We start from the raw sequence: 19999 nt of genomic DNA, 5'->3' as shown, positions 1-19999 counted from the left end.
ATGCCCCTAGTGGAACATTTTGCTTAGAGTAGATCTTTAACTCCCCATCGCTCTCCCTCCCTCCACCCCAGGTTCTGCTTGGATTCCGCCAGGCAGACCCGACAACGGCTGTCCATCAACTGGTCCAACTTTAGCTTGAAGAAAGCAACGTTCGCCGCCCACTGATGGGACCTCCAGTAGGGCAAAGAAAAAGAGACTGTGGCAGGAAGCAATCAGCACCCACTCCCCCCCCCCCCCCCCCCCCCCATGTAAACTGCTATCACAGACCCCGTCATCGCCTAGCCCTGCTGTGCCCCACCCATGCTGCCTTGTTCCTTGTTGCTGTGCGGTTCTACCATGAACCCATCCTCTGGTCTGATCCTCAAGCAGAACTCTTGAGAGAATTGTTTTTTTGTTTTGTTTTTTTCAATTAAATGACACAAGAAAAATGACAAAATGCTACTTTCTACTTGTTTTGTTTTTTTATTGCTTGTTTGTGTGCTTTTAGTCTGAGGGGCATTTCTCATGACTTAAAGCCATGTTCTGAAATTCATTTTCTTTTTTGGGCTGATTCATAGTCAAAAGATGCTTACTATGTATGCTTTCTGAAATCAGACACACATGGAAAAAAATAGGAGAAAAATAGATATAGCTAATGAATTAAACTAAAGCCTCTCATTCAGTTACTGTGGCTTACTATCCCCTTGTTACCCACGATTCCTCGCACGGCATCTCATTCAGTTAACTGACAAGGGAATGGGCATGGTCTGCCGCACTCTCCCCTGCCCCAACAACCTTCACTTCACTGAGAGGAACTTGGCTTAATACTTGACAACGTTCTTTTTTAATTTTTTTCAGTTCCATTTAACAAAACCGATAAGTAAAAGTGTACCTGTTTTTTTTTTTCCCCCCTATTTTTGACTTGTATCCAGCTTGTATCACAGTACTTTCAGAATGAAATTGAAGAAAAGAACAATGCACACTATCAATCTGTTATAGAGTGTATATTGTATTAACACTGAAGCCAAACTGGCTACCTTTTAACATATTGTTAAGTAATATTAAAATCTTATCTTTCTTTTTTGAAAGATGGAATACAGTAGTATGGCAGGGTGTGTGTCTTGTCTGTGCTTATTTCCTTGGTGGTGCATCTTTAATGCAGTGTGTGTGTGGGGGGGGGGGGGGGGGGTATATATTTAGTATAGTTTAATTTAGGAGTATTTTTTTTATTTGACATTTTCCCCAAATGTATAGGGGAGATCCATTCTCACCTTTGTACCTAGATGGACCTCCTCTGGTGGAGATTGTAAATCATGTCTATCCGCACATTATACACCGAATTAGATTCTAGAGAGCTGTAGGCTAAGAAGATACTGTCGCACTATCATCCCCTCGATACTGAGTGACTTTAACTGTTCACCATTACCGTCCTCCTCAAGGTGATTCATATTTACTGGTTGTGCTCTCAGGGAATGTTTGGCATTTAAAGACATCACTGATGCTTCTCCATTTAGGGTGTGCAGCCACACTAGACGACGGGACAGTGAGTCACGTTGAGTACTGTGTGCTTTCCTGGATCTCTACCACTGATTCTATCAATCGGTAGTGGAGCTATGACTGAGTCCTGTGGGACCCCATATTCTCGTAGCAGTGACTGAAAAGGAAAGGGGCTGACTTGACTATCATGACAGTCAGTGGTGAAATGTGAGTTATTTGCCCTCAGTCCTCTAGAAGAACATAAGTCGCTCTGGCTCTTCGATACTCACAGGACTCTGGGGAAAACGTGGTTGATGATGGTGTTATGAAATTGACGGTTTTCCCTTGGAGGGTAAATGGTTGATGTGTGTTTGTGGAATGACGTGGTAGTCTGGTAGAAATGAAGGTCCTAGATGCCCACATACCAAACTAATGTATGACACTGTTAGCGTTGTCTGACCCTCTTATTATATTCTTATTAAATTATATTTACTCTAAATGTAATCTGTGTGAACGTGCCTTCAGAAAGTAATCACACCCTTGACTTTTTATACATTTCATCCTGAATTTAAAATTGATTAAATGTAAACAAATTGTCACTGGCCTACACAAAATATCCCATAATGACAAAGTGGAATAGTTTTTTAAAAATGTATTACAAATTAATTAATTAAATGAATAGCTGAAATATCTTGAGTCAAGTATTCAACCCCTTTTTTATAGAAAGTCTAAAGTTAAGGAGTAAAAATGTGCTTAAGTTGCATGGACTCACTGTGTGCAGTAAAAAGTGTTAATTGCTCAAGGATTTCACCATGAAGCAATCGGTGACTTTAAAATATTTAGAGTTTAATTGATGTGATAGAAGACGGGATGGATCAACAACAATGTAGTTACTCTACAATACTAACTTAATTGACAGAGGAAAAAGGAAGCCTGTACAGAATAACATGTTACAAAACATGTATCCTGTTATCAACAAGGCACTAAAGTAATACTGCAAAAAATGGCAAAGCAATTAACTTTTTGTTAATACAGTGTTTGTGGTGATTCCAGTAACACATTACAGAGTACCACTCCATATTTTCAAGCATAGTGGTGGCTGCATCATGTTATGGGCATGCTTGTAATTGTTAAGGACTGGGGAATTCTTCAGGATAAAAAATAAACAGAATGATGCTAAGCACAGGCTAAATCCTAGAGGAGAACCTGATTCAGCCTGCTTTCCACCAGACACTGGGAGATGAATTCACCTTTCAGCAGGACAATAACCTAAAAAACAAGGCCAAATCTACGCTGGAGAAGACAGGGAATGTTCCTGAGTTTGACCTTAAATCTGCTTGAAAATCCATGGCAAGACTTGAAAATGGTTGTCTAGCAATGATCAACAGCCAATGGTTATCTAGCAATGACAGAGCTTGAAGAATTTTGAAAAGAATAATGGGTAAATAATGTACCACCCAGGTGTGCAAAGCTCTTAGAGACTTATCCAAAAAGACTAACAGCTGTAATCGCTGCCAAAGGTGATTCTAACATGTATTGACTCGGGTGTGCTAATTTACAAACATTTATAAAAACATGTTTTCACCTTGTCGTTATGGGGTATTGTGTGTAGATGGGGGAGAAAAAAACAATTTAATCAATTTTGAATTAAGACTGTCACACATCAAAATGTGGAATACCTCAATGGGTATGAATACTTTCTTAACATACCTAAAATGAATGCAGTGCACATTCATAGGGGGCCCAGGAGGATGTGCTCTTGAAATGACAAACCACATGATTTTTAGCCCCCAATGGCAACCCCCATTCATTTTATTTTCTCTTTCAAATGACACCTACAAAAAGGGACCTTTTTGAGGCTCTCTGTCATCTTCTGAACTGCCTTTGTTTTTTGTTTAGCATCCTGCCAAGCGCCATAGTGTGCGGTTGAGCAAGCACCCTTGATGTCACATGACACCAAGCGAGATTCGTTCAACAGTGCTTGATCATCTGAGCTAATTTCGATATGAATAGCTAGACAAACTAGTTATTAGGTAGATTAGCTCTCTGTTTTACTGTATGAGGTACTGCACATTTGCACTAAGGGTTCACACAGGAATGAGGTCACAGTCACACAATAACCAGTATGTACTTCCTGTGAGGCAGACTTCCTGTGAGGCAGACTAACACCTACTTAAAACTGACAGGTATAAGGCTTTATAACTTGTTATAAGCATGTATGAGCCTTTTTGATGTTGTATTATAAGGATAAAAAAGATATTATGTCAATCTTTGTAGCAAATTTTCAACTGCCTCAAATGACTAATGGGCCATACATGTTTATGACAGGTCTTACAGTGCATTATAACCGCATTATAATGCATTGTAAGTAAAGTGTTCTCATAACATTACATACTCATCAAATATAGTTATTTTTCCCCATAAACTTAATTCTTAAAACTACCTACCTCTTTAAAGAGTATCTTAAATAAATCCCACAGCACTTGTATTTTCCTACTTTGATGAAAACTACTTTGTTGAGGGTAAATGTACTTGCAACGATTGTCATATGTTGTTGTCTCACCTAGTTTAAGATTAAGATTAATGCACTAATGTAAATCACTCTGGATAAGAGCGTCTGCTAAGTTACTAAAATATAAAACAAGTTGGAGTGACTTAATCAAACATTTCAAGAGAGGAAGAGGAATTGAATAACAATGACCTTAACAGTAGGACATTCTCCCTTACTGCTTGCTTCCTCATATTTTTCAAGGATCAACTGTTCTTATCACAGATGGGTTTCACAATGAATAGTCACTATTCATACGCATTTGTCAGATGAAAGAAATGCGGGAAATTTTCATCAGAGAGAAGTAAAAACATTATGGATTGAAGAGACAGCACAGCTGAAATTAGTCATTGTTTATTTCTGTAATGAATAGCTGACCGACTGACTGCCTGCCTGTACAGTGTGTTTGCTATCAATCACCAATGATGTAAGAACGGACATCTGCTTTTGAGTAAGCGAGGGCATACAAGAAAGACTACCTGAACTAGACAAGGACATTAACATTTGCTCTGGTATTTGTGAAACATAATTTAAATTACTGTAAATGATACATTAATACATTGATGAAAGTATTATTTATTTCCTTTTTCAGGAATCCCTCGGTGTCCAAAGTTCACGAAAATGAACATGTATGATACATAATATATGCCGTTTAGCAGACACTTTTATCCAAAGCAACTTACAGTCATGGGGCGGCAGGTAGCCTAGTGGTTAGAGCATTGGACTAGTAAACGAAAGGTTGCAAGATCAAATCCCCAAGCTGTCGTTCTGCCTGAACAAGGCAGTTTTTCCTAGGCCGTCATTGAAAATAAGAATTTGTTCTTAACTGACTTGCCTAGTTAAATAAAGGTAAATTAAATGTATACATTGCGTATGGGTGGTCCCAGGAATCGATGGTGCAATTGCCATGCTCTAACAACTGTGCCATACTGGACCACATGTATTATTCAACATTTTTTATATAACTAAAATCATTTTTAAAACCCTATCTGCATCACTATTACTTTGAAGAAACCTGACAATCCTTGGCTTTGGCCTCCGCTTTGGTCTCTATCCCTAGCCCGTGATGGCTGGGGTTAAAAAATATCATGGTGCTATTGAGTCTACACAGGGCAGGGCTCTAACTATGACAGGGGCGAGAGGCAATAGGGATATAGATCACTCTAAGCCAATGAACTGGCTTTTCTTATAAAATAAACAAACAAAAGAAATTGGCAATAATATCAACCACCTCCACCCCCCTATAACTAATAATGATCTACAGCTCCCAAGTATAGAGCTGCCACGCTCCACTTTCAAGTGAACCAGAACGCATAGCAAACAGTACGTGTTGGGAATTCCCTTTATGGGAATTTCCCATTATTTTTGGATACACATGAGATTAAAGGCCACATTTATCTATTCTGTAGTCTGTCTAGATAAGTGTCAGGCTAAGTTTTCCCATTGCTGAAAAAATGCATGACTTGGACAGATCTTGTAGACACCCGGTTAATGGAAACCTAGTGGCGCCAGGAACTGTTTTGCCACGTCATCTGACTTGAAATTCATGGATTTGTAAATGTAGGTAGTCAGCCATTGTTTCTATTAAAAGGTCGCTGAGTTCAGCTAAAGGGATTTGTGACACCATATTTTTTCCACTCCATGCAGGTGGGCTGTGTGTTCACATATAGACCAACCATGCAGTTGTGTAGGTGTTTGGGGGGGGGGGGGGGGATTCCTGTCAACCCCAACCATAGCTTATTTGGGGGCCGTGTGTGTGACACTATGTGTGTGGGTCTTATGCAACAGTCAAATAAGGATTGCTGTACAAAGCTACAATCTGAAACACAACCAATTGAATTCTTGAATTAAACTTCTCATAGAATCACCCTCTTTTTACTGAACAGATGTAAATGTGTGAGAATGATAGGAACTGGTCCAACCACAAACATCTTCCCCAGACTGCATATGAGTATGTGAGCATGCGGCGTGCTATGTCATCTTGAGACTGTGGCTGAGTCTCACATGACACCCTATTCCCTGTTTAGGGCATTACTTTTGAGGGAATTAGTGCACTATATAGGGAATAGAGTGCCATTTGGAACAGTCTGTGACTTAGCTCTTTGGAGGACTTTGAAACTTCTGATGGAGTTTCTATCTCTTTCAGCTGCTGTAGTCCCTTGACACAATTAGCGAGGCCTTTCTTGTAGGTCACAGTTCCTATAAGTGAGGCCCCATCTGCATCTGTATAGCAAGAGTGACCTCGTGTCTGTACTCTCTATATAGGACATAGTTATTAAAGGCTGTTATGGACACTTTTTAGAGTTTAGAAGTTTAGAGTTAAAAATTCAATTGAACTGTCATTGTACAATATTACAACAGTAATACCTATTACAGACTTAAAGAACATATTGTATATACTGTATGTGACACTATAATCCTCCGTAGGCAGTCATAATACACAATATCAATATCAGCCATAATTCATTAGGCTAAATCGTCAATAGAAATGTAGAAAGGTACAAAAACAAAGTAACACCTATACCTCTTTGAATTGCAAAATAATTGAGTAGGTTTTTAAATTGTGTTCTAATCATACCAGAGCACAGAACAGTGTGACATCTCTCTTTCAAGATAAACTAGGACTCCAATAACAATGGAGCTTTGCAATATTAAAGCTGATCTACCCACTAAATAAAAATAAAAAAAACAATGGAGCTTAATGATCCAGTGATCTGCTACTTTAGTGTCTCTAACACGGAAATACATGGACAATACACACACACACAAAGACCTTGTTTGGTGCTTCATCTGCCACCCCTTTAAATAGCGACTTTATAACAGGGAATGTCCAGTTCCCATATGGGTGCCATATTGTACCCGTAACAACTGGTCCTGGACTTGTGTTGTTTAGCTCAAAATGACTTAATTGAGAACTAGTCTGAAGACAACTGATCCCAAATCAGTAGTTAGGAGCAGGATGTAACCAGAGCCTCTGTCTCACTGGTCTCTAGTCCCCTTGCTGTGTTCACTTCAGCCACACAGGACAGCTGGGAATGTGGCACTGACACACAGGACAGCGTGCCCATTCAGGCTACTCTGGGAAGGGGTTTTCCAAAGTGTGTACAAACATACACACAGTCAGACAAGGAACGTACAGTCACACAAATGTGCACATACGAGCACACATACAGACACACACGAATGCAGATACAGGCGCGCGCACACATGCACACACACACTTTGGGTCCTGTGGGACCTGAGTTTCAATGGTTAATCTATGGTCAGAGCCTCTCGCTGTCTCACACTCTCACTCCTCCTGACTCTGCACCCCAAACTATAATTTGACAAGCAGTTATCCACCAAGCAAACAAAAATCCAGCAAAAGTTCCTCAAGCTGAGATGTTGCCTGGTTTGTATCACAAACACTCCACATGATTGGTCAAACAACAGTTTTTTTATTACAAAAATATCCTTTCAATAAAAACAGGTTAAAACAGACATGTTGTTTATAAATCAATGGCTTCTAGAAAAATAAAACTTGTGTCAGTTCAGAGGTCATTTCTACTAATGTAGTTTCAAATGTCAGATCTGAAATGGCACTTTTTTTTAAGGTGCCATGTTATGGAGAATTTGTCTCCCACACTGTCTTATCTTACCAGGATGTGGGAAACATACTGCTTTGGTGTGCCAGGATTCAGACGACACCTCAAAACATGATGGCGATGTTCATTTTGACCCAGCACTTTAAAGATTTACCAATTTGAAAAAGCCCCACTAATAGCAAATAAATATTCAATCGTATATAATACTGTGAATACATATTTCCAGGCACATAGGTGAATATATATAGGTTCAATTGAAAATAGATTACTTACACAAAACATGTCAACAACATCAAAATATACTGTACAACAAATAGCACCATGGTAACGAAAGGCAACGTTCATACATTATCTTAAACCAGAAAGAAGCTTATGCATTTCAAATCCAATAAATGCATCTGTACATTAACGATTACTTTGGTAAACAGGTTAGGAAAGTGCAACAGATGAACAATTTGATGCCGGAATATTGAATTGAGGTTTGTGACATTCAAATATTGCAATTAACATCCAATTTTCCATCTAGATTTTCTACAGACCACGCAATCAGAAACACACCCATGCAGTATCATGTGATAATTGACATGGATCATGTAGTCAAACATGAGTGGCTTTGCACTGGAAATCGCTTCGGCTTGCCAAACCAAAGCTATTTCACAAAAACTTTATTTTACACACTGACTTATTCCACCGGTATTTATATACTTACTAGGAACTCAACCCATTCAAAATGGTGGTCAGTGGTGTTTGTTGTTACGAATCCGAAAGAAACAAAACAGGTAATTCAAAGTCATTACTGTGTTATAATTTTACCATGTTTCCTGGTAAATACCTGGCTTTTATGTACTGTAAAATAAAGTTCTACCGATATTTCTCCCACTACGACCACCAAGCTAGTACTGACACTCCAACTCTGCATCGATAATCTATTAGATTCTGTCCTTTAACAACCAAAAAACATGGTAGCGTCTGAAGTCCAGGTAGTACCTCCCTGTTTCAGTCCGTTTTCTTCCATTTTAGTGCCTAATGAACACAGCTAGTCAGTTTTCTAAGCTCCCTGGTCCCAACCCTTCTTAGGGTGAATGTAGTGCTTTTTCTTCAGTGCTCAATTATCATCAGTTAGTGATATTTGTCTTAACACCCCCGTGGGGTGGGCGGGGTACTAACTCTAATAGCTTTGGAGTAGGGCAATGTTGCCACTAGACACTGATCTTGGGTCAGTTTTGCATTTTCCCCACTTTATGGTTTTGTTTGGGGATCGGAAGCTGATCCTATATCTGTACCTAGAGGAAACTTCACGCCGGAGCTTATAGTCTGGCACACTCCTCGCAGTGATTGAGGTACTCCGCCGCATGTGCGTCATCATACGTGGTGAAGCATCGTGGGCATTGGAGATCCGACGAACCCTGGCACTTTGTCCAGGTGGGACTGGGTGCTAATACCGCCGACGCCACCCCAGGTGATGTCCCGCTTTTAAGTTTTGTCGCAGGTGGATCAACGCTGTTCCTCAGCAGTGGTTCGGCCGAGTCCGTGCTCATACGTGGGGAGATCCGGTGTCCCATATGGACTCGGAACGTGGAGTCGACATCTCTAGTAGGGCTCTGGAAGAGAAATGAATGATGATCATGAGTAAAAGTGTTCCTTCCCATAGCCAAACTGGGCATAGTAGCACTTTGAGGATAATGTATGAAACACTTCATACAAATAAAATGATCACTATATCATTATTATTATTTTAGGAAAGTGCCCTTTGTTGTTCCCTAATGTGATGGCTGACCAATCAGCCTGTTACCAACCCTTAGTAAACTTTTTGAAAAAATGGTGTTTGACCTGATACAATGCTATTTTACAGTAAACAAGCTGACAACAGACTTCCAGCACGCTTATAAGAAAGGACATTCAACAAGCACAGCATTTACACAAATGACTGATGATTGGCTGAGAGAAATTGATGATACAAATATTGTGAGGGCTGTTTTGTTAGACTTCAGTGCTGCTTTTGACATTATCAATCATAGTCTGCTATTGGAAAAACGTATGTGTTATGGCTTTACACCCCCTGCTATATTGTGCATAAAGATGTACCTGTCTAACAGAACAGAGGTTGGTCTTTAATGGAAAGCTCTCCAACATAATCCAGGTAGAATCAGGAATTCCCCAGGGCAGCTGTCTATGCCCCTTATTTTTTTTCAAACTTTTTTTAAGGGGTGGATCAGCTTAAAATTGCGGAAAGAATGTTGCTTCCAATGTAATTGTCTGCATCATTTCCAAATCGCCCATATTTTTTTGTAAATATATATATATCCATACACACATGCATACATATACACATATATACATACACATAGCTATATAGGCATACATACTTTTTTTTAAAGAATATACCTTTATTATTATTCCCCGCAAACCCTACCGCCTAACTAATAAACACTTCTGCTTTTACCTTCAATTTATACATATTTTACACATTTTACAGACACAGTCTACTTTACAATAGTTCTCTCTTGTTTGTTCTTAGTCCTTCCTCTATTTCTGATGTCCATCCAGTTTGATTTCTATTTGTAACTATGCTATTTCACAAAAGTCCGGAACCTATATACATTTTACAGATCCCGTATGCTTTATATTGTTTATCTTGTTATTAGTCCCACCCTTCAGCTCCACTCAACCCCTCCCATCTGTCTCTCAACATCATCCATTTCGGATTTCTACTTGCCATATATTTTTCAACTGTGCTGTGATGCTTCACAAAAGAATTGAGCCTTCCTATTCTCATAGCTTCTACAGATTGTAAATTAAAAATAAACATTTTTGCTAAAATAATTATTATATTATTGATTGATTGATTGACTATGGCTTTTCACATCTGTAGTGTTAGTTCTAGGCAAATGTTGCAATTCTTCAGCCATTCCTGGACTTGTGACAAAAAATGAGCTACATATGGACAATACCAAAATAAATGATCTAATGACTCTGCCTCCTCACAGCAGAATCTGCAGAGCTGGGAAGATTGTATCCCCCATATATATAACATTCTATTAGTTGCAAGAAATATGTATAGTAATTTAAATTGAAAAATTTGAAGTTTTGAATCTGCCGTTGTTTTGCGTATCAATTCATAAACCATGTGCCATGGAATGGGTACATCGAAAATCTCTTCCCAACTATTTTGCAATTTATATGGCACAGCTGTCAGTTTTTTGGTCCTTAAATAAAAACATATACCAATTTCATTTATCACACTTTTCTTTAACCATTTATGTTCTTTAATACAGGGCCGACATCCTTACTTTTTTTCCCCTTCTACTTGCCTCTTCCATTTTTATGGTAATGCTGCAATTAATTGGTTGTAATTTTGGGTAGAGCAGACATTTCCATATGTCTGTGTTTTTTTTTGGGCAATTAAGTATATTTTAATTTAACCACAATATTTGTTGTACTATTTGTTCCGTCCTTTCAGGTGAATTAAACTGAAATTGCAACCAACGTTCTAAGGCTTGTTTAAAAAATAAAAGATATTTTGGAGATTATTTCCTTTTCAAACAACCGAAAGTGAGCAGGTGTAAAATGAATAAAGGGGAAAAGGCCCTTCCTGAATATAGGATGAGACATTCGTACCAATTTACTAGAGAATTAGTTTGGATTTAAGTATAACTTTTGTATGACTGATGCCTTTAGTGAGAGGTCTAATGCTTTAATATTTAATAATTTCTGGCCACCGAATTCATATTCGTTATATAAATAGGGCCTTTTAATTTTATCTGGCTTGCCGTTCCAAATAAAATTGAATATTTTTTGTTCATATAATTTAAAAAGCAGGTCACTAGGTGTAGGCAAAACCATAAGCAAATAGGTAAACTGTGATATAACTAAAGAGTTAATCAGGGTGATTTTTCCACAAATCGACAGGTATTTTCCTTTCCATGGTAGCAAGATCTTATCTATTTTTGCTAATTTTCTATAAATATTTATTGGAGTGAGATCATTTATTTCTTTTGGGATTTGTATACCGAGTATGTCCACATTTCTGTCAGACCATTTAATTGGTAAACTACATGGTAATGTAAAATGTGCATTTTTTAGTGATCCAATACGTAATATGGTACATTTATCATAACTTGGTTTTAATTCAGAGAGGATAGCAAAAGTATCTAGATCCTCTAAGAGGCCGTGGAGAGACTCTAATTGTGGTTTTAAAAGAAAACATGAATCATCAGCGTACAATGACACCTTAATTTTTAAGCCACGGATTTCTAATCCCTTAATATTATTGTTTGATCTAATTTTAGCAGCTAACATTTCGATGGCAATAATAAATGTGCCGATAGTGGACAACCTTGTTTAACTCCTCTAGCTAGAAAGTTTTAAACTGAGATGTAGCTATTATTTACTATTTTACACCTAGGGTTACTATACATAACCTTAACCCATTTTATTAGAGATTCCCCAAAATTGAAATGTTCTAGGCATTTATATATATATATTTTTTTATATTTTCAAAGAAGCTTGGATCATCATTATTTGGACCATATAGGTTATTAAGCCATATCTGTTTATTGTCCAATAACATATTTCAAATAATCCATCTCCTTGAGGATCTGTTTGGATAATTTGCACATTTGGATCAAAATTATTGTTAATTAAAACCATCACCCCTTTTGAATTTCTTTGCCCATGGGAGAAGTATATTTCGCGCCCCCCAGTTCTTTTTCCACAAAACTTCATCTAAAACTGTTGAATGGGTTTCCTGTAAACAATAGATATTACATTCCTTCTCTTTTAGCCAGGTAAATACTGATTGTCTTTTCTTATTATCTGCTAAACCATTACAATTATAACTGGCTATTTTTTCAATCTTTACTAATAACATGTAAAGCCAGTGTGTCTATGTATGCGGATGACTCAACACTATACACGTCAGCTACTACAGCGACTGAAATGACTGCAACACTTAACAAAGAGCTGCAGTGCGTTTCAGAATGGGTGGCAAGGAATAAGTTAGTCCTAAATATTTCTAAAAAAAAAAGCATTGTATTTGGGACAAATCATTCACTAAACCCTAAACCTCAACTAAATCTTGTAATGAATACTGTGGAAATTGAGCAAGTTGAGGTGACTAAACTGCATGGAGTAACCCTGGATTGTAAACTGTCATGGTCAAATCATATTGATACAACAGTAGCTAAGATGGGGAGAAGCCTAAAGTGCTGCTCTGCCTTAACACCACTATCAACAAGGCAGGTCCTACAGGCCTTAGTTTTGTCGCACCTGGACTACTGTTCAGATGTGTTGTCAGGTGCCATAAAGAGGGACTTAGGAAAATTACAATTGGCTCAGAACAGGGCAGCATGGCTGGCCTTTAAAAGTACACTGGGAGCTAACATTAATGATATGCATGTCAATCAATCATGGCTGAAAATCGAGGAGAGATTGACTTCATCAGTAATTGTTCTTGGAAGAAGTGTTGACAACATGAATGTACCGAGCTGTCTGTTTAAACTACTAGCACATATCTTGGACACCCATGCATACCCCACAAGACATGCCACCAGATGTCTCTTCACAATCCCCAAGTCAAGAACAGACCATGGGAGGCGCACAGTACTACATAAAGCCATGACTACATGGAACTCTATTCCACATCAGGTACAGTGGGGCAAAAAAGTATTTAGTCAGCCACCAATTGTGCAAGTTCTCCCACTTAAAAAGATGAGAGGCCTGTAATAAATTCATTAATTAATTAATTAATTTTCCATTTTGTCTGTCATAGTTGAAGTGTACCTATGATGAAAATTACAGGCCTCTCTCATCTTTTTAAGTAGGAGAACTTGCACAATTGGTGGCTGACTAAATACTTTTTTGCCCCACTGTAACTGATGCAAGCAGTAGAATCAGATTTTAAAAAACAGGTACCAATACACCTTATGGAACAGCGTGGACTGTGAAGAGACACACACAAAGGTACAGACACACGCATACAAGTGCTAGCACACGTATATTGTAATATTGTTGTATTATACATTTTGTATTGTAGATATGTAGTGGTGTAGTAATGTTATATGATGTAATGTTTTATCTTTGTTTTATATGTAATGTAAGTGCCTTAATGTGTTTGGACCCCAGGAAGAGTAGCTGCTGCCTTGGCAACAGCTAATGGGGATCCCTAATATATACAAATACTGTATCTTATTAGCCATTAGCGAACTGTATGAAGAACATGTCTGTCGAAACATCATTGTATCATCAATCCTCAATAAATGGAAAATAGGAGACGGACATAAAAGCTTCCTTTTCATGGATATTTTTTGTCTCCTGTAACACATTTGAATATTATGTATGTTAGTAATGACTGTGTGTGTGGCCTTACCTGTGCCTGTGTGTGTAGCTGCTCTTGTAGTTGAGATACTTCCTCTTGCAGGTCCTGGATCCTGCCCTGCGCTCTCTCCCTGTCTGCCCGCTCTGACTTAAAGTCATCTGTGTAGATGAGAACCTGTGAAGGAGAGAGGGAAAGGGTGATGGTGTGTGAGAAAGAGAGAGGGGTAATGTTTCTGATTCAACTGAATAGGGTGGAACTGTATGTGAGAGAGAAGAGAGAGATGTTTCTGGATTCAATGGGGTTTTCTTTAAAGACTGTGCTATGTGATGCGTGGATTCATGTGTACAGAGAGAAAGAGAAGGAAGAGGGAGGGCAAGAGTGGGGAGACAGAGGGAGAAACAGAGTGAGATAGAAAGCGAAAAAGAGAGAAAGAGAATGTGAGAGAGACAAAGAAAGAAAGAGAGAGTTGTCAGACGATCCTACACCACACTAACCTGTTGCTCTAGCGTCTGGATACTCTCCTGGTATCGTCTCCTGTTCTCATCCAGCTCTCTCCCCAACCTCCCACAGTCCCTCATCTTTTCCTCCAGTAGGCCGTTGAGCCTGGCTATCTCCTGCTGAAGCAACCCAGCGTTGGCTGAGGCCAACTCAGGTAACAAGCCCAGGCCAGCCCCAGGCTCTTGTGTAGGCCTGGGCCCTAGCCTAGGCCCCACACCTGGAGCAGGGCTGGAGATAGTAGCCAGGGCACTAGACTCATTCAGCCTCTTACACAGGCTCCTCACAAACTCTTCCCTGCTCGAGTCATACTTTTGCCATTTGGAGTTCAGACCTTCCACCTGGGAAAATGAAGGAGGGAGGGGAAGAGGGAGACATTAGTCCCAAACATGTACACACACTTGTGCACACACACACTTGTGCACACACACACACACACACGGCTGTTCAACTTTGGTTCTTTCAAAAAAAATCTAAAATATTTAACCTTTATTTAACTAGGCAAGTCACTTAAGAACAAATTCTTATTTTTACAATGACAGCCTACACCGGCCAAACCTGGACGACGCTGGGCCAATTGTGCGCCGCCCTATGGGACTCCAAATCACGGCCGGTGTAGTGATACAGCCTGGATTCGAAACAGGGTGTCTATAGTGACACCTCTAGCACTGAGATGCAGTGCCTTAGACCGCTGCGCCACTTGGGTTCTGATAGCCCATTTTCTATGACAATGTTGGATTACTACAGTCTGCAAAAATACTAGAGTAATTACTATAGTATACATATACAACAGTTTACTACTGTACATACTACAGTATACTACAGTCATGTATATTAAATACTACAGTATTCACTGTTGTGTTTTTGCAGACTTTAGTCCTTAAAAACAATACAGTGAATACTCCAGTAAAGTCTGTAAAACATTACAGTGAATACCATAGTATACTATAGTATTTTTTCATGTAGGTAGAAGGGAGTTTCTACAGTGTGTTCCTGCTTACATATGCCACTCTTTGCTTTAGCTGTTGGTTCTCTTCTTGGAGTTTGCTGACCAGAGTGTCACCACGACCCGCTTCCGTATTATCCGACATCTGACCATGAAAAGGGGAAACAAGAGCTCAAAATGATACTGTTTAGAAATACAACAGAAACAAACACTAACAACTTGGCTGAAAAGCACATAATGGCAGAGACAGAGAGATTCTAAACTCTTTAGTACACAAACCTCTTTTGGTTTTAATTTTTGGTTTTGAAAGACAGTTACAGTGAAAAAGCTTTTCCCAGTAAGCACATACGTATTTTCAATGTATTTTGCTGATGGGGATGTTGTTTGGATGTAGCCACTGCTGTTCCAATCTCTCAGTTGGAGTTCAGTGCTTGATTGTGGGCTTTTGGGTTCGATTCCCGCATAGGCCACATATACTGAATATAACATTCAGTATATACAGTTTGTGGATATGAGTTAGCTCTTTACACTCGTACCCTTCTATGGGTTCAAAATAGCGGATTTGGGTGATGATAAACACATAAATTGGAATGCAGCGGCTGTACACTAACATGCTATATGTGACGAACATGAACAAGAAGTTACCCCCATATCTCCCACAAATTGTGTCGTCTGAGTGAGGGAAATGCTGTCAATAAAGAGTACTCTTATGTACTTTGAAAAATAAGACGTTAACTATTATACTACCACTTTGGTGTCACACAAGCAAGCCAAACATCCGTTAGTTCAAATGTGCACTTCCCCATTTCGTATCACAGAACTCATGTAATATACAATGCCAACGTTTATGATCACTATGCTGATGTACAGTTACGATATGTCATGGTGTATTTGTGAAGACATTTGCCGGGAACTCGTGATTCTATTCTAGTCGCACCAAAATGCCAATTTGCTTTTCTGAATGACCTTGTGAAAGCACCGTAAGATCATATTTCGTAACTTAGCTAGCCATGTTCGCAATAGAACACACTTTCAAATGATGCCCTCCTGACCAGATTGCGATTTTAAATGGACCATTTTTGGAATGCGTAAACAACAACAGTAATTGTGTAAAGGCAGAGATCCAGGGCTGAGTTCCAAAGAAAACAACTACTGTACAAGTCTGCTTGCTCTGGTTCTTCAACGGTACAGCAAGGAGCGCTCAAAAATATCACCTTATAGTTGAAGACTCTTCTTTGAGTCATAAAAGTGCACTGAAATTAAGTAGGAACTATGCACACTTTGGAGAGGTGTGTTGCCACATGGAGACACCAGTTAGACCTCTCACTTGTAATTTCTTTGTCTTATGTTGCACCTACCCCAAATGACCATGTATATCCTTATCATGCTACCAGAGTATTTTCAGAGTTCATTTTATTTAACTAAGCAAGTCAGTTCTTATTTTACAATGACAGCCTAGGAACAGTGGGTCAATTGCCTTGTTCAGGGGCTGAACGACAGATTTCTACCTTGTCAGCTCAGAAATTTGATCGAGCAACCTTTCGGTTACTGGCCCAACGCTCTAACCACTAGGCTACCTGCCGCCCCCAATTGTGGCAAACAGAACAGTAAATGTAAAACACACATAAAATCAACACAATAATGTTTGGATTCAGTCTTGTGTCAGATTAACTGTTTTGTCATCACCTTTAGTCTAATAATTATTTTCCCATAATCTCCAAACTGTTCCCTTTTGATTGCTACCAGGGTTATGCATACTCTTTCCACATTTCTTCCGTTAAAAACATTTCAATTTAACCCTATCTATATAGGCCAATTCCTACGAGTGTAAGGGGTTAATTGTAATTTGCATTGGATAAAAAGCGCTTGATAACCATGCTACTACACACTTATTTTAAGCTGGGTGGGTCGAACCCTGAATGCTGATTGGCTGACAGTCGTGGTATTATCAGACACGGGTATGACAAAACATATATTTTTACTGCTCTAATTACGTTGGTAACCAGTTTATAATAGCAATAAGGCACCTTGGGGGTTTGTGGTATATGGCCAATATACCACAGCGAAGGGGTGTGTCCAGGGCCAATCCGCGTTGCGTCGTGCATAAGAACAGCACCTAAGTCGTGATATATTGGCCATATACCACATCTCCTTGGGCCTTATTTCTTAATTATACAACCTTCATACACACCTCTTTTGCCTTCTGCTGCATTTTCACCTCTGTCACTCTCTCTCCTCCCTTCTTCTCTCCCTCTAGTCGGCCCAGTAACTCTTGACACACCCTGACTGTGGCTCCCAGTTGGCTCCGGAGCTGGTCGGCCTCTTCAGCCAGCGAGGTGCACAGAACTGCACGGGTGGCCTGTGCTCGGTCCCTCTCGGCCAAGGCAGAGCGTAGCCTCTGGATAACCTGGTCCTTCTCGTGGTCCGGTTGACGGGTCACACTCTCCAGCTCTCGTTCCTTCTCCCTCAGCTGCTGTCGCAACCTCTGTATCTCCTTCAGGGGTGAGAGAATAGAATAGAATAGAATAGAATAGAATAGGCTTGAGAGTCAAATTCCAAAGATACTTTTTAAAATTATTATTATTTTTGATGGACAATATAGCTTTTTGTAATGTTTAATTGTATTGAATTATGACTTATGTGATAAAGATTTGTGTTTGTTTCGTGAATTTAAGGCGAAACAACACTGACACCTGCACCCCCGACACACATTGAAATGGAAAAGAGAGGTTATTGCTATAGCAACATCCTCTATGCACTGCAAGGTGGTTTTGAAGCAGGGACATTTCATTAAGCCTAGTTGGCAAGTTTGGTGGTTGGTTAGGCCTACATTAGTAGTATTTCCAATAGACCTCAGTTGTGAACTAGTGTAGGGTTAGGGTCATCTCAAACCAAGTAAATATAGGCATGGTGTAGGCTAGTGGCTATTTTCAGAGAAGACCATTTACAGTAGGCCTAAAATACCCTTCTTTCATAATGTGCAAATTGAAAATGAAAGAAAGGACATATCTGTCATAAAGGATCGTTTTTAATAATTGACGTTGAAATTTCAAGTAGGGCTATAACCTAATGTTAAAAGGCACAACTATGTTTCACAGGGTTAGTCTAAATATTAAATTCCACATGATACACATTTAGAACACATCAAATTCAGTAAATTCTACTCACTTCTTGGCTCAACTCTGCTTGCTGAGCCATATTCATTTCTGTGTCTTTCCATTTTTGCTTCAGTTTGCAGATTTCTTTGCATAAACTTTCCAGCAAAGATTTGGACGGTGCTATGACAACGTGGTCATACCCTTCCACATTGATCCAGGTATTCTCGTATTTGCCCAACCTAGCCTTTAAATCTGCGATTAAATTGTCCCTTTTGTAGATTTTCTTACTTAATGTGTCAATCTCCAGCAGAGTTTCGTGGTAGAAAGTATTCAATGTATTGCAGCTCCTTATCTTTGCTTTCAGTGTATCATTATCCAAATTGACATCCATCGCGTTCCTTATTCCAGTCATGTTCCTTATTCCACCTTTGCTTCTGATAGATGGGGATTGGGAAAAATCTTCAATATTCCATCAATTTCTTAATAAATTATTTTGCTTATTGGTTCGATAGAGTTCGTGTTCGTAGTTTATGCAACATGTCTTCAAAATTAGACTGAGGAGGATGTCAACTATGTAGCCTAAAGGATGTGGCTCATCTGAATTTGGAAAGAAATAATTCCGACAACTGCAGGGGATTTCCTAGAGGGACTTCCCCTAACAATAGGCGGACTTTTCTTGTACTTTACTTTTTAACAACGTCGGGTAAATTGACAACTCCTTTCCGAGTCGTACAAACATCCATTCCAGTAACAATCTAAATAATATGATTTCGTTAATCGTCTAATAATAAAGTAGACTGGACTAAATTGACAGTTTGACAGGAGTACAATTTTAAAACGCAGCTGATATAACTATTTGCACATGCGTACAACATTTCCGGTAACATACTAGACTACCTCCCTCTTGTGATTTGCGTAAATCCACAGATCATGAAATTCTGGTTTTGACGGTTTCTAAACATATGGCATTTGCTTGAGTAATCCGCCTTGGTAAAAAAAAAACGTGAAGCAACTGTTTTATCGATTGGAATGTAAAATGAGTTGCCGGTAGCTCTATTTTCCTGAATGAATGACAATTCCGAATAATTTCATGAAAGGTTGTCTGCTATTATGTAGCCCTAATCTGGTGTGTTTAATTCATTTGTTTACAAAACAGATGTTTTATTCAACATTATGGAAAAGCGTCAGTTGTAAATGTGCCAGCAGTGGGAAGTAGGCTAGCCTATACATGAGTTACCCGTAGGCAATGAATTATCAACCTCAGATCTACCTAGCCTACATTGGGATTTTGACCAAAAGTCTGTGGCCAGTACCTGTATCGTACTCGCGACCTTCGCGTTATTAGCAGGACTGAGCTAACCAGCTGGGTGAAATCAGCAATGGAATGTTGAGAAATGTTGTAGTATTTAAAGCAAACATGTATCCATTCTACAAGCCCAGTTCGTAATGATACATTGTAACAACGGACAGGTAGCACCAGACCCGAAACAAATCATGATTAAAAAAAAAATCGGCCGCCAATTTCAAATGTATTTCCCTTGTCGATGTAGGCCACTG

At 39.1% G+C, this 19999-nt stretch overlaps 2 protein-coding genes across 4 annotated transcripts in view; one reads left to right on the top strand and one right to left on the bottom strand.

Annotated features, from left to right (window-relative positions):
- LOC110497482 (protein FAM193A) overlaps positions 1-1954 on the top strand; it is a 47487-nt gene extending 45533 nt beyond the window's left edge. For all 3 annotated transcript variants that reach the window (XM_036954465.1, XM_021573611.2, XM_021573610.2), the window contains one exon: positions 72-1954. In XM_036954465.1, coding sequence (XP_036810360.1) covers positions 72-165 — 94 coding nt within the window. In that variant the 3' untranslated portion in view covers positions 166-1954. The remainder of the gene's footprint in view (positions 1-71) is intronic.
- A 5469-nt stretch (positions 1955-7423) lies between these two features.
- Positions 7424-19313, bottom strand: LOC110497483 (TNFAIP3-interacting protein 2). The gene is made up of 6 exons (XM_021573612.2): positions 18513-19313; positions 17536-17838; positions 15400-15489; positions 14398-14739; positions 13955-14077; positions 7424-9188 (listed from the first exon to the last, which is right to left on the bottom strand). The coding sequence occupies exons 1-6, from the start codon at positions 18852-18854 to the stop codon at positions 8895-8897; spliced, it is 1494 nt and encodes a 497-aa protein (XP_021429287.2). The 5' UTR covers positions 18855-19313; the 3' UTR covers positions 7424-8894.
- Between the last annotated feature and the right edge of the window lie 686 nt (positions 19314-19999).

The sequence above is a fragment of the Oncorhynchus mykiss genome, chromosome 19 (assembly GCF_013265735.2).
Source record: "Oncorhynchus mykiss isolate Arlee chromosome 19, USDA_OmykA_1.1, whole genome shotgun sequence".
NCBI lineage: Eukaryota > Metazoa > Chordata > Actinopteri > Salmoniformes > Salmonidae > Oncorhynchus > Oncorhynchus mykiss.
Note: the sequence above shows the minus strand (reverse complement) of the source record. Positions and strands in the feature narration are given on the sequence as shown.

Excerpts from the sequence above, each read along its gene's own strand:
- LOC110497483 (XM_021573612.2), bottom strand. The coding sequence starts at position 18,854 with ATGACTGGAATAAGGAACGCGATGGATGTCAATTTGGATAATGATACA. Across the intron at positions 15,490-17,535 it reads TGCAGCAGAAGGCAAAAGAG|ATGTCGGATAATACGGAAGC; the intron begins GTGTGTATGAAG and ends TTTCATGGTCAG. Across the intron at positions 14,740-15,399 it reads TAAAGCAAAGAGTGGCATAT|GTGGAAGGTCTGAACTCCAA; the intron begins GTAAGCAGGAAC and ends TCATTTTCCCAG.